At 48.4% G+C, this 14,302-nt stretch overlaps 1 protein-coding gene across 5 annotated transcripts in view; it reads left to right on the top strand.

Moving 5' to 3' along the window:
- tcerg1l (transcription elongation regulator 1 like) overlaps window positions 1–4,498 on the top strand; it is a 1,041,679-nt gene extending 1,037,181 nt beyond the window's left edge. For all 5 annotated transcript variants that reach the window (XM_072479165.1, XM_072479166.1, XM_072479162.1 and 2 more), the window contains one exon: window positions 3,055–4,498. In XM_072479165.1, coding sequence (XP_072335266.1) covers window positions 3,055–3,211 — 157 coding nt within the window. In that variant the 3' untranslated portion in view covers window positions 3,212–4,498. The remainder of the gene's footprint in view (window positions 1–3,054) is intronic.
- Window positions 4,499–14,302: the final 9,804 nt, after the last annotated feature.

The raw sequence follows: 14,302 nt of genomic DNA, 5'->3' as shown, positions 1-14,302 counted from the left end.
TGACCAGAGCCTTATACAGCCTCAGAAGTACATCCCTGGTCTAGTATTCTAGCCCTCTTCACAATGCTAACATTGCATTTACCTTCCTAACTGCCGACTTAACTGTCATGATATTCAAACACACACATCATGATAGACAGACCAACAGACAAATCAGCACACACAACATGACAGCCAATCACAGACAAGGACAGAGACAGTATAAGAGAAGAAACATGACACCTGGTGGCCAGTCCATATAGAGACCAGGACAAGGACAGGACCTGATTAACAACACACTCAGGGAGTCACCACGTGCAGAGTATCAAGACAGAACTGTAAATAGCATGTTAGAATAAAACAGCGTTGTACTAAATACAACCGTGTTGGCTCATCTGTACATCAGAGCACCCAACACCACATGGTACCGAGTGAGTGGATCGATACCTGCCGGCAAAGCTGCCATACTGAGCCATGGACATCACCAACAAACCGCAGCCGTTGCAAGTCACTGGGAACATGGGCCCCAATTGGAAGCTCTTCAAGCAGCGATTTGAACTGTACATGCGAGCCAACGGAAAACAGAGTGCCTCGGACGAGACAAAGATTGCGATGCTCCTCACTACCGCAGGTCAGCACGCCATCGATGTACACAACTCATTGGTGTTCGCGGAAGGCGAGAACCAATCCAAGTATGACACGGTCCTCCTCAAGCTCGACCAGCACTTCAACGTTGAGGTAAATTAAAGCTTTGAAAGGTATATCTTTCAGCAACGCCTGCAAGGTAAGGATGAGCTCTTTCAACCCTTTCTGACGCACCTCCGCATACTCGCGCAGTCCTGCGGTTACGGCAACACCTCAGAGTCCATGATCCGGGACCAGATCGTTTTTGGCGTTGCCTCCAGTGGCCTACGCCAGCAGCTTCTTAAAATTAAAGGCCTGACCTTAGCATCTGCGGTGGAATGTGTCCTCCATGAAAATGCGACCAGCCGCTTTGCCCAATTTCGCGACCGAATCGGCACGGAGGGGGTCCCTAGCGATCGAATCGGCAAGCCAGGCCGCCCACGAGGCCGAACGCATCCAGGCAATCGAGTATATCCCGGCCCGCAGCCCGAATGAGGGCGGCCGTTTTGCGCGCTTTTTGAGGTCTCCCGCGCTTGTGCGCGCCAAAACCAATGGCAACATCGAGGGACGCACTGCGCAGGCGCGCCTGATGCAAGACTGAACTGCGCATGCGCAGCGGCGTAACGAACGCCGTGACGTCATGATGTGCGGCAACTGTGGAGCTGCACATTTAAAAGGGCAATGTCCTGCAAAAAACCGACAATGCCTACGCTGCACCAAGATGGGCCACTACGCTGCCTTCTGTCGAGCGGTTCAACCGATGGATCCTACACATCTCCGACAACCTCGCAGACATGTAAGGACTGTCCAGCCCGCACATCAGGACATCCAGCCCAATGACACAGATGACCAAGATGCCTTCTGGGTTGCGGTCATTGATGTGAACAGGGTCAACACCATCAATCCGGCCGATGAATGGAGTGCCACCCTGACGGTCAACCCAAATTCGTCGCACACCTACTAGATTGGACTTATGAGACTGTTCACACGTTAAAGTTTAGAAACTATTGTATTGTAACATGTTACTGTTTTATCATTCCAGATCTCGTTTGACCGGACCACACTTCAAATTTTTTTCTTCTTGTTTTGTTATGGTACAACCTCGTTAGCATGACACACCCGACATCGCCCCATGTATATAGTTACGCCACATGTACATGCTGTAAATATCACGCACACACACTTTTAGCTGCACTCAGGACACATTCATATTTATAACCACGTAGGCACATAATCTTGTAAAAAAGGGGGGATGTCATGATATTCAAACACACACATCATGATAGACAGACCAACAGACAAATCAGCACACACAACACGACAGCCAATCACAGACAAGGACAGAGACAGTATAAGAGAAGAAACACGACACCTGGTGGCCAATCCATATAGAGACCAGGACAAGGACAGGACCTGATTAACAACACACTCAGGGAGTCACCACGTGCTGAGTATCAAGACAGAACTGTAAATAGCATGTTAGAATAAAACAGCGTTGTACCAAATACAACCGTGCTGGCTCATCTGTACATCAGAGCACCCAACACCACATTAACCTGCACGTTAACATTAAGAGAATTTCAGAACAAAGACTCCCAAGTCCCTTTGTGCTTCTGACTTCCTAAGCATTTCCCCATTTAGAAATTAATTATGCCACATTCCTCCTTCCAAAAGTGCATAACCTCACACTTTTCCACATTGTATTTCATTTGCCACTTGACTCGGCAATTTACAGGCTTGTAAAATAATTTGGCAAATAATGCGAATTGGTTATCAAAATGAAACTCATGTGTCATAGGCCACAACTTACCATTTTTTAGAGTGGCAGCACATTGCTGCCATTTTATGGGAAGGTATGTTTGTTTTTAGTGTTTTCCATCTGTTCTGCCAGATTTGTAGCATCCTAACATGACTCATCCAGCTGCATGTGACAGACTTGTATTTCATCCTTTGTCAGTGCATTGTTTACCAGGCTTTTGTTGCTGCAGTTTACAAGGACACTAGTGTTATCTTCAGTATTGTCAGATTTCAAGTATCTATGACGGCGATATTGTATCTTTTATTACCGCTTTACTTGGTCAGCATACCATTCTATTAAGCTTATTTTAACATAAAGGATACACCATTGAATGAGCCCCGTTCTTGTTATTATAAAATACCTGGAGGCTTTTAATAATAGAAACCTCAAGTAAAACAGGTTCTCACTGTCTCTGATATAAACATGAATTATCATTTGCTTCACTGGAATACATGATAAAATTGTTTGTCAACCCTTTTGCTTGTAACGTTCTTCATCTTCCAAAGCAAAGTCTTACACCATAAAACTTTAAAAGCACAAAGATTTTTTCAGCCAGCAGCAACTCTTATTTGCTTTTCATGGGCTTGGGGCTTCATGTTTGGACTCATAAACGAGCTGATCTGTATTATCTGTCTCTTCTTTTTCTTGTCAAGATCCACGTTTCAGGAGTTTGCAGAAAAATATGGAAGGGATCATCGATTTAGATTGGTGCAAAAGAGGAAAGATCAAGAGCATTTCTTCAATCAATTCTTAAATAATCTCAAAAAGAGGGACAAAGAAAACAGGATTCGACTGAGAAAGATCAGATAAAGCACCACTAATGCTTCACTTAAACTGAATTACTGTGACAGAACCGATGACTAAGGAATTTAGACAATCTAATCTGTGTGGTCTTTGGCTAATTGCATCATAAAAGCTTTTGCAATTCAATATTTTGACACACCTCCAACATAAACATTTATGTTGTTGATTTGTGATTACATTTTTATTGTTATTTAAAGCACAACTATCTCATTTCTTGCCATTTAAGCAAAATTTAGAGTACATTGTTTAATTTCTGTGAATACTCATCAATTGTTCAGAATCAGTACACTGTAACAGTGCATAATCTCTGTTTTAATCAAAAGGCCTTCTTTTAGGATGGAGGAGAATTTCATTTGTTAATAATTCAACCTGCTGACCTTGAAAGGACAGTGCGAATTACTAGTGTGCAAGGTTAGTGCATTGGTGCATCTGCCTGAAATTGCTCTCTGCACTGTTTTAATAGAGACAGTCACATAATTGTTACCACACTAAAATAGCAGAGATTAAAAATTATGATGAGCACACTGAGCATTTGGACACTAATATAACATGGCATCATTTGAAGGCCATCGTTTTTAACTAGTGTTTTATATTTTTAAAAAGCTAATTCTGTAAAGCTTTTTGAGGCATTCAGTTCTTAACATTAAACTCACCAACAGGTAACTTTGCTGCTGAATATCAAAACAAAAGCGGGGAACTATTCCAGTCACTCTAACAGTGGAGAAGGAATAAGCTCTGCCCAAGATACCAGCTTATTAAATTGCACTGTTAAAATTGTAATTGCAGTATTTAAGAAAATGACATGGCAAATTTACTTCTGTATTCTGTATTTTTATCAGTGTCTGAAAGTAGTGATGGTAAGATTGGAAACAGTACTGTATAGCAAACTATTAACATTAATGTGTGCTCCTTATTAAATTTGTTTTGCTTTTAGTGAGTTATTACTCATGAAGTGCAGGGTGCCTAATTAGTAGTGCTAGCTTGGTGTTTAAAGCATTAGAAGATAGCCATCTATAAGAGACTGTACATTCTAAAATTTGGCTTTTTACAATGTAATGATTTTAAACTGTGCTTGTGGTAAGGTAACCCAGTTACAGTACAGATTTGTAGTGTAATGTCTTCAGACAATACCTGAGTAGTTTTTGCAATATCGGAAAGGAAAATCAGTATTTTAATTTTATTAAAAGTAACACCAATTTCCATTATAATTATGGTTCAATAAGTCCAGTGATTTCTTTTGAAAGTATGTACATAATCCACAGTATTTTCATTAATAAATATTTCACAATCTTATTCATATATTCTTCATCAAAAGTACTCAATTTCTATTGTGGAATAATATAACCTGTGCATCATGTTCATTAATGCTATTATTAATAATTCAACTTTTCTCATGTGAAAAGATTTTTTACATGTCATCATTGAGACAGGTTTGCATGAATTTAAATGATGAATAAGGAGAAAAGGCTGAAGAAACCGATTCATCTAAAAAAATGTAAACATAACAATGTTCTGTTTAAAGCAGACAAAATAGTTGCTCGAGTTAAGACAACTGGATTAAGATTGGATATTTTTTGTATCCATGCTATTCATGCCACAGAAATGGACAATTTACCCTCGTATGAATGTATTTAATATCCTATTCTGTATACATTCCCCCAGATGCCCTAAAAAAAAAATCACGTGAAATATAAGGAGGCTTATGCTTCAGATTTGTTGGGGAAAAGTTGCTCCAATAAGTCCTGTGGGAAATCTGTTTGGGTAAACATATACAGTCAGTGTTAATTATTTCAGTGCTGAAATTGTAAGGTTATTCTGGTGGACTTTGCTTACATATCTCACAGGGTTGAAAACCGGGTCACAGGTTCCTAAAGGATGTAGTCACAGAGCTGCTTTCCAATTCTTACTCAGGAACCTGTGACAGATGGAACGGAGCTGAATAAAATATTATAACTGGAGGTGTTGTGGAAGTACTATCCTACAAAGTCTTATAAGCATTGAAAATATTGACCTGACTCACACCAGCCCACCCTGGGAAAAAAAGCCCATCTAGGTCTTTGTTTTAGAAACAGATGTAACAGACGTATTTCCACATCAAAAATGGGAAGAGCTTCAAAATGTTTCCGTGCCAAATCGGTGCAAGAGCTTTACATAGTATAGAAGAAGTAACAAATGTTTGTCCAAGTGCCTTGCATATCCAGATATGATTCTAAGTTGAAAAGCACCACAGTGCATCACTAAATAGGAATGTAATTTTGAATTCAGAGCTCCAATTTCATGTCAGCCAAAGCTGGATAGATCAGCAGTGGCACAGTCGATCACAAAGCTACCCTGAGTCATAGGGAGCTGAACACATCTGAGGTCACTTACTATTCCATGACAGGCAGGCTGTCTGTCAGTTAAATTCTTTGAAGAAGGCCCTGGAGAAGTGCACCAAAAGCATTTGAAATAATTATAGAAGACTATTCTTAAGCACAAATAGGAAAAATAGAGACTACCTTTCTGTACTTTCCTCAATAGCAGATAGAATGCAAAGGTCATTAACTGTTATACGAGTTGCAGGTAAGCTGCACACTTAAGCACTTAATGCTTGATTTGATCCATTTGAAAGAAAAGAAGGCTTAATACCCAAGGGAACAGGGTGCCTAAGGCTACGGCTTCTATCCTGCTATAATAGATCAGAACACGACTACTTGATACAGGTTATAACACTATGAGTGAAAATGGATGGATCAGCAGTGTACAGTGGCAAATAATCTTAATTGCAGCTAATCATCTATTCACATCTGTTGTAGACTCAAGTTTGAACTTAAATTAGTGATTAAGGACTCTTTTCCCAAACCAGATAAAAGCAATAGAAAGCTTTTTGCCACATCCATCAAAAGGAAATAAAGAGCAGGATTCCGCATCCGTTATCGGCGACGGAATTCGCTGATCCCACTGCAATGAAAGGGAGATTTTGCTGAGCACCAGATTCTCCATTCTCGCTAGATGTAGGAGAGGGGCGGACTCAGTACAGAGGACCCTGGCCAAACTCTTTATTGGTGAATATAGAGACTTAACAATGACACTACACTTACCTCTTTTCCTAACAGCACTGTGGGTTTACCTACACCACATAGACTAAGATGGTTGAAGAAAGTGACTCACCACCATCTTCTCAAGGGCAATACATGCTGGCCTAGCCAGCACTGCCCATATCCTGTGAAAATAATTTTAAAATATGCAGCAGTATTTTCATCTAGTGCCAAAACTAAGAGTATCAGGCAGTAGAAGGACCTAATGGAAGTATCCATTTATTCTTAACGTGTTTAAAGATTTATTTGAAAATATGCCATCCACTTGGATGAACAGCATCAGAAATGAGAATAGTGGGCTTGACCTCATGTTTTCCCAGCTAAAAAGATGGTAAAATGGCAATGGCATTGTTAACATCTGCTCTTCATGTCACCCATGCACACCTCTAATGGTAGCTCTTCATTGCCAGGGAGCAGAGGATGGGAAGAACAGTGCTATTGTTAAACCAATTTAACAATCACTGGCAAAGAGAAAGTTTACAAACCAACTTGTGGTGAACCATTGTAATAGGAGATGTAAGGTAGGACCTGCACTACAGGTTCGCCGGTAGCTCCTGCCGGCTGGCTCCGCCCAGGGAGAACTGTATAAATATGTATGACCTCCAGTACTCTGCCATTTTGCCAGCTGCAGCAGGAGGCCACGCATCTGACTGTAATAAAGCCACAGTTGTACCCAACTTTAGTCTTTGTGCAATTGATCGTGCATCAATTTATTACAGTCAGATTTTCCACAGAATGGATATCCGAATAAAGCCCGATCGCCTGCAGCTGGATCCGCACTCGCCCGACGCCAGGAAAGACTTTATTCACTGGCTAGCATATTTCGAGGCTTACATCAAAGCGGCGGACCCCGCGCCAACGGAGGCTCAGAAGATAAACGTCCTGTACTCCAGACTGAGCTCCAGCGTGTTCCCATTGATCCAAGACGCCACGACTTACACAAAAGCAATGGAACTCCTTAAGGAACACTACGCGCAGAAGGCGAACACGCTCTTCGCCAGGCATGTACTTGCCACCTGCTCGCAACGACCTGGTGAGTCCATCGAAGACTTCTGGCGGGCCCTGATTCCATTCGTCCGGGACTGGGACTGTCAGGCCGTCATGGCCGCCGAACTCGCGAATCTCCTCGTGCGATGCCTTTGTGACGGGGATTGCGTCGGACTGCATCGGAGAACGATTGCTGGAAGGGGCCATGCTCGAACTGGCGGAGACGAAAACCTTGGTGCTCTCCATGATGGTCACATCCCGTAACGTACAATCGTACCTCACCTGGCGCGCTGCCCACCATTCTACCCCTCCTGAATCTCGCCGACGACCTCCTCAGCTGGGGCCCTGCCGTCGCAATACGCCTGCGGGACACGCCGATCCGCGCACCCCAGGGGTCCCCGCTGCTACTTCTGCGGTCAGCAGAAGCAGCACCAACACTGCCCGGCCCGCACTGCAGTTTGTAAAGCCTGCAGTAAAAAGGGCAACACTGCCAGGCCCGCGCAGTCGCTGCGATCGCGCCCGCTATCGCCCCCTCCCCCACTCCAGACGCACAATGGGAGCTGCCATCTTCTCCCGGGTCCATGTGCGACCAATGTGCGCGGCCATCTTGTCCCCCTTCGGCCATGGGCGCCACCATCTTGTCCCGACCCCGCAATGGGCGCCGCCATAGTGTTCCCCACAGGGTCCCCGGACATCCCGACATTGGAACTGCACACGCTCGCCACCGAAGTATCTGATGGCTACCCGCAGCTCGCTTCGATGCCGCTGGACCAATCTCGCCCGCATAATCTGGCCACCGCGTCGACGACGGTTAAAGTCAAAGGCCACGCGACCTCGTGCCTGCTGGACTCCGGGAGCGCTGCTCCTCGGGGTCCACCCTGCCAATCAAAGGATCTCCCTCGCCTCCGGATCCCACTCCGTCCTGATCCGAAGCTTTTGTACAGTCACCCTCACGGTCCATGGCGTAGAATTTTGTAACTTCCGCCTCTATATCCTTCCTAATCTCTGCGCTGCACTCCAGTTGGGCCTGGACCTCCAGTGCAACCTCCAGAGCCTCACCCTCAAATTCGGCGGGCCCTTACCCCCCCCCCCCCTACCGTTTGCAGCCTCGCGACCCTCAAGGCCGATCCCCCTTCCCTTTTTGCAAATCTAACTGCGGATTGCAAGCCCGTTCCCACTAGGAGCAGACGGTACAGCACCCAGGACAAGACCTTCATCAGGTCCGAAGTCCAGCGGCTGCTTAAGGAGGGTATTATCGAGGCCAGCAACAGCCCCTGGAGAGCCCAAGTGGTAGTGGTTAAAACTGGGGAGAAACACAGGATGGTCATGGACTACAGCCAGACCATCAATCGGTACACGCAGCTCGACGTGTACCCCCTCCCACGCATATCTGATATGGTCAATCAGATTGCGCAGTACCGGGTCTTCTCAACAATTGACCTGAAATCTGCCTACCACCAGCTCCCCATCCGGAAGTTGGACCGGCCATACACTGCCTTCGAGGTGGACGGTCGCCTCTACCACTTCCTTAGGGTCCCTTTCGGTGTCACAAATGGGGTCTCGGTCTTCCAAAGAGAGATGGGCTGAATGGTTGACCAGTACTGTTTGCGGGCCACCTTTCCGTACTTAGAAAATGTCACCATCTGCGGCCAAGACAAGCAGGACCACAATGCCAACCTCGATAAATTCCTCCGCACTGCCACTCTTCTCAACCTGACCTACAACAAAGAGAAGTGTGTGTTCAGCACGACCCGGTTAGCCATTCTCGGCTATATAGTCCAAAACGGACTTCTCGTGCCCGACCCCAACCGTATGCGCCCCCTCATGGAACTTCCCCTCCCCCACTGCCCCAAGGCCCTCAAACGCCTGGGGTTCCTTTCCTACTACGCTCAGTGGGTCCCAAACTATGCAGATAAGGCCCGCTCACTCATCCAGTCCACCCAATTCCCCCTCATGGCCGAGGCACAACATGCTTTCGCCCGCATCAGAGCAGACATCGCCAAGGCCGGGATGCGCGCAGTGGACGAGTCACTGCCTTTCCAAGTAGAAAGCGGCGCTTCAGACGTCGCCCTTGCCGCCACTCTAAACCAGGCAGGCAGACCCGTGGCATTCTTTTTACGCACCCTTCATGCCTCTGAAGTTCAACACTCATCCGTCAAAAAGAAGGCCCAAGCTATCGTTGAAGCTGTGCGGCATTGGAGGCATTACCTGGCCGGTAAGGGATTCACTCTCCTTAAGGACCAATGGTCGGTAGCCTTCATGTTCAATAACACACAGCGGGGCAAGATCAAAAATTATAAAATCTTGCGGTGGAGAATCGAGCTTTCCACCTATAATTATGAGATCTTGTATCACCCCAGTAAACTCAATGAGCCCCCAGACGCCCTCTCCCGAGGTCCATGTACCAGCGCACAAGTGGACCAACTCCGGGCCCTACACGACAGCCTTTGTCACCCGGGGGTCACTCGATTGTACCATCTGGTCAAAGCTCACAATCTGCCCTACTCCATTGAGGAAGTAAGGACAGTCACCAGGGACTGCCAGGTCTGTGCGGAGTGCAAGCCGCACTTCTACCGGGCGGACCATGCACGCCTGGTGATGGCTTCCCGCCCCTTTGAACGCCTCAGTGTTGATTTCAAAGGGTCCCTCCCCTCCACCGACCGTAACATGTACATTCTCAGTGTTGTCGATGAGTACTCCAGATTCCCCTTCACCATCCCATGCCCCGATATGACGTCTGCCACCATCATCAAGGCTCTCAGCACCATCTTCGCTCTGTTCAGTTTCCCCGCCTACATCCACAGTGACAGGGGATCCTCACTCATGAGCGATGAGCTGCATCAGTTCCTGCTCAGCAGGGTAATAGCCTCCAGCAGGACGACGGCTCCAACTCCCGGGGAAAGAGGCAAGTAGAACGGGAGAATGGGATGGTTTGGAGGGCCGTCCAGCAGGTCCTACGGTCCAGGAACCTCCCAGCCTCTCGCTGGCAGGAGGTCCTCCCTGACGCTCTGCACTCCATCCGGTTACTATTGTGCACCGCCACTAATAACACACCCCATGAACATGTTTTTACCTTCCCCAGGAAGTCCACATCCAGGGTGTCACTCCCGACTTGACTCGCTGCTCCAGGACCAGTCCTTCTCCGTAGGCACGTCCGGCTCCACAAGGCGGACCCCTTGGTGGACAGGGTTCACCTCCTCCACGCCAACCCGCAATATGCATATATTGAGTTCCCCGACAGCCGCCAAGATACTGTCTCACTCGGACCTGACACCCTCAGGTTCCACCCCAACACCCCCCCCCCCCACCAATGCGCCCCACCTCCGACCACGCCGCCAATATTGACCCCACCAGACCACCCCCCCTCCCCTTTTCCGCACAAGAGGATGAAGAGGACTTTGGCACGCTCCCGGAGTTCCCCGATGACTGGCCAGCATCAGCACCGCCATCGGTGCCACCTCCAGCACCGACTTCGCCGCCACCGTTACGCCACTCCCAATGAAGCACCAAAGCACCGGACCGCCTGAACCTTTGACGGACTCCAGACCGTCAACATGGACTTTTCTTTTTCCTACCACTGTACATAATTGTACTAATTGTATATAGTTTCACGTCACCCCTGCCGGACTAATTTTTAACAGGGTGTGTATGTGGTGAACCACTGTAATAGGAGATGTAAGGTAGGATCTGCACTACAGGTTCGCCGTTAGCTCCTTCGGGCTGGATCTGCCCACGGAGAACTGTATAAATATGCATGACCTCCAGGAGGTGGAGGGAGCTTATCGAGTTCTGGCGCGAAGACCAAAGGCTGGAGAAATACCTCGAGCTATAGTGGTGAGGTTTCTCCGCTACAATGACAGAGAGATGGTTCTCAGATGGGCGAAGAAAACTCGGAACTGTAGGTGGGAGAACGCGGTGATCCGCGTATACCAGGATTGGAGTGCGGAGGTGGCGAGAAGGAGGGCAAGTTTCAATCGGGCTAAGGCGGTGCTTCACAAAAAGAAGGTCCAGTATGGAATGTTGCAACCGGCGAGATTGTGGGTCACACACCAAGGGAAGCACCACTACTTTGAGACGGCAGAAGAGGCGTGGACATTCATTGTGGACGAGAAGCTGGAATAGTCTGGCGAGAGAAAGAGTTTTTGGGACAAAGTGGTGGGATGATTATGTGGGGCGGGGAAGGGGGCAGGGGATGATTTTTCAATTTGTTAATTTTGTGATCCTGTAACTTTTCTCTCTTCCCCATGTTGGGGGAGGGGGGGAGCCTGAGGAACTGTGGGCGCCGGCCATTAGGGGCAGGGCCGAGTGGGAAACGCGGGCTTTGTTCCCGCGCTATGGTAATTATGGCGGGAACAGGGGCGCAGGAAGGAGGGGGCCTCGCACAGTGGGAGCCGATGACAGGGGGGAAGCCGAGGTCAGCCAGAGTTTGCTGACTTATGGGAGCAACATGGGGGGTGCAACTACGCTAGAGGGGGATCTAGCGGAGGGGAGGGGTTAACTGGGTTGCTGCTGCTAAGGAGAAGGGGGAGCTGTTATGGGATGGGGTGGTCGAGGCGGGAGGGCACCGTCGGGGGGATATATGGGTAGGTGGGAACCGGGTGAGGAGCTGGGTTAAAAAAGGGGATGGCTAGTCGACAGGGAGGGGGTGGTAAAGAGCCCCCCAACCCGGCTGATCACGTGGAACGTGAGAGGGCTGAACGGGCCGATTAAAAGGGCACGGGTACTCGCACACCTAAAGAAATTAAAGGCAGATGTGGTTATGTTGCAGGAGCCGCATCTGAAACTGATAGATCAGGTCAGACTACGTAAAGGATGGGTGGGACAGGTGTTTCATTTGGGTTTAGATGCGAAGAATAGGGGGGTGGCTATCTTAGTGGGGAAACGGGTACTGTTTGAGGCAAAGACCATAGTGGGGGTAGATATGTGATGGTGAGTGGCAGATTGCAAGGGGAGGCGGTGGTTCTGGTGAACGTATACGCCCCGAACTGGGATGATGCAAATTTTATGAGGCATATGTTGGGACGTATCCCGGACCTGGAGGCGGGAAAGTTGGTAATGGGGGGAGACTTCAATACGGTGCTTGATCCAGGGTTGGACCGGTCGAGGTCCAAGACCGGGAGGAGGCCGGCAGCGGCCAGGGTGCTCAAGGTCTTCATGGAGCAGATGGGAGGGGTAGACCCCTGGAGATTTAGTAGGCCTAGGAGTAAGGAGTTCTCATTTTTCTCCCATGTTCACAATGTATACTCACGGATAGACTTTTTTGTCTTGGGAAGGGCACTGATTCCGAAGGTGACAAGGACGGAATATACGGCCATAGCCATTTCGGACCACGCTCCACATTGGGTAGGCCTGGAGGTAGGAGAGGAAAAAGAACAGCACCCACTCTGGAGAATGGATATGGGCTTATTGGCGGATGAGGGGGTATGTTTAAGGGTGAGGGGGTGTATTGAAAGGTACTTGGAGCTTAATGACAATGGAGAGGTTCAGGTGGGAGTGGTCTGGGAGGCGTTGAAGGCGGTGGTCAGAGGCGAACTGATATCCATAAGGGCACATAAAGGGAAGCAAGAGGGTAAAGAAAGGGAGCGATTGTTGAAATAACTTTTGAGGGTGGACAGGCAATATGCAGAGGCACCGGAGGAGGGACCGTACAGGGAAAGACAAAGGTTACATGTGGAATTTGACCTGCTGACCACGGGTAAGGCAGAGGCACAGTGGAGGAGGGCACAGAGTGTACAGTATGAGTATGGAGAGAAGGCGAGTCGGCTACTGGCCCACCAATTGAGGAAGAGGGGAGCAGAGAGGGAGATAGGTGGGGTGAGAGATGAGGAGGGAGAGATGGAACGGGGAGCGGAGAGAGTGAACGGGGTGTTCAAGGCATTCTATGAGAGGTTATATAAGGCTCAGCCCCCGGAAGGGAAGGAGGGAATGAGGTGTTTCCTGGATCAGCTGGAATTCCCGAAGGTGGAGGAGCAGGAGAGGGCGGGACTGGGAGCACAGATTGAGATGGAGGAGGTGGTAAAAGGGATTGGGAGAAGGCAGGCGGGGAAGGCCCCGGGACCGGACGGATTCCCGGTGGAATTTTACAGGAAATATATGGACCTACTGGCCCCGCTTTTGACGAGAACCTTTAATGAGGCCAGGGAAAGGGGGCAGTTGCCCCCGACTATGTCGGAGGCGACGATATCGCTCCTTTTGAAGAAGGAAAAAGACCCGCTGCAGTGTGGGTCCTACAGGCCCATTTCCCTTTTAAATGTAGATGCTAAGCTCCTGGCCAAGGTGATGGCGGCGAGGATCGAGGACTGTGTCCCGGGGGTGGTCCACGAGGATCAAACTGGGTTCGTTAAGGGGAGACAGCTGAACACGAACATACGGATGTTGCTAGGGGTAATGATGATGCCCCCACCAGAGGGGGAGGCGGAGATAATGGTGGCGATGGACGCCGAGAAAGCATTTGACAAGAGTGGAGTGGGATTATCTGTGGAAGGTGCTGAGGAGATTTGGTTTTGGAGAAGGGTTTATTGGATGGGTATAGCTGCTGTATAGGGCCCCGGTGGCGAGTGTGGTCACGAACAGGCAGAGGTCTGACTACTTCCGTCTTCATAGAGGGACGAGGCAGGGGTGTCCCCTGTCTCCGTTACTGTTTGCATTGGCGATTGAGCCCCTGGCCATAGCACTGAGGGGCTCCAGGAAGTGGAGGGGAGTACTCAGGGGAGGAGAAGAACACCGGGTATCTCTGTATTCAGATGATTTATTGCTGTATGTTGCGGACCCAGTGGAGGGGATGCCTGAGATAATGCAGACACTTAGGGAGTTTGGGGAATTTTCGGGGTACAAATTGAATATGGGGAAGAGTGAGTTGTTTGTGGTGCATCCGGGGGAACAGAGCAGGGGAATAGATGATTTACCGCTGAGGCAGGTAACAAGAGATTTCCGGTACTTAGGGATTCAGACAGCCAGGAGTTGGGGAACCTTACATAGGCTTAATTTAACAAGATTGGTGGAACAGATGGAGGAGGATTTTAAGAGATGGGAC

The sequence above is a fragment of the Scyliorhinus torazame genome, chromosome 16 (assembly GCF_047496885.1).
Source record: "Scyliorhinus torazame isolate Kashiwa2021f chromosome 16, sScyTor2.1, whole genome shotgun sequence".
NCBI classification, from domain to species: Eukaryota; Metazoa; Chordata; class Chondrichthyes; order Carcharhiniformes; family Scyliorhinidae; genus Scyliorhinus; species Scyliorhinus torazame.
This window is presented reverse-complemented; position numbering and strand designations above follow the sequence as displayed.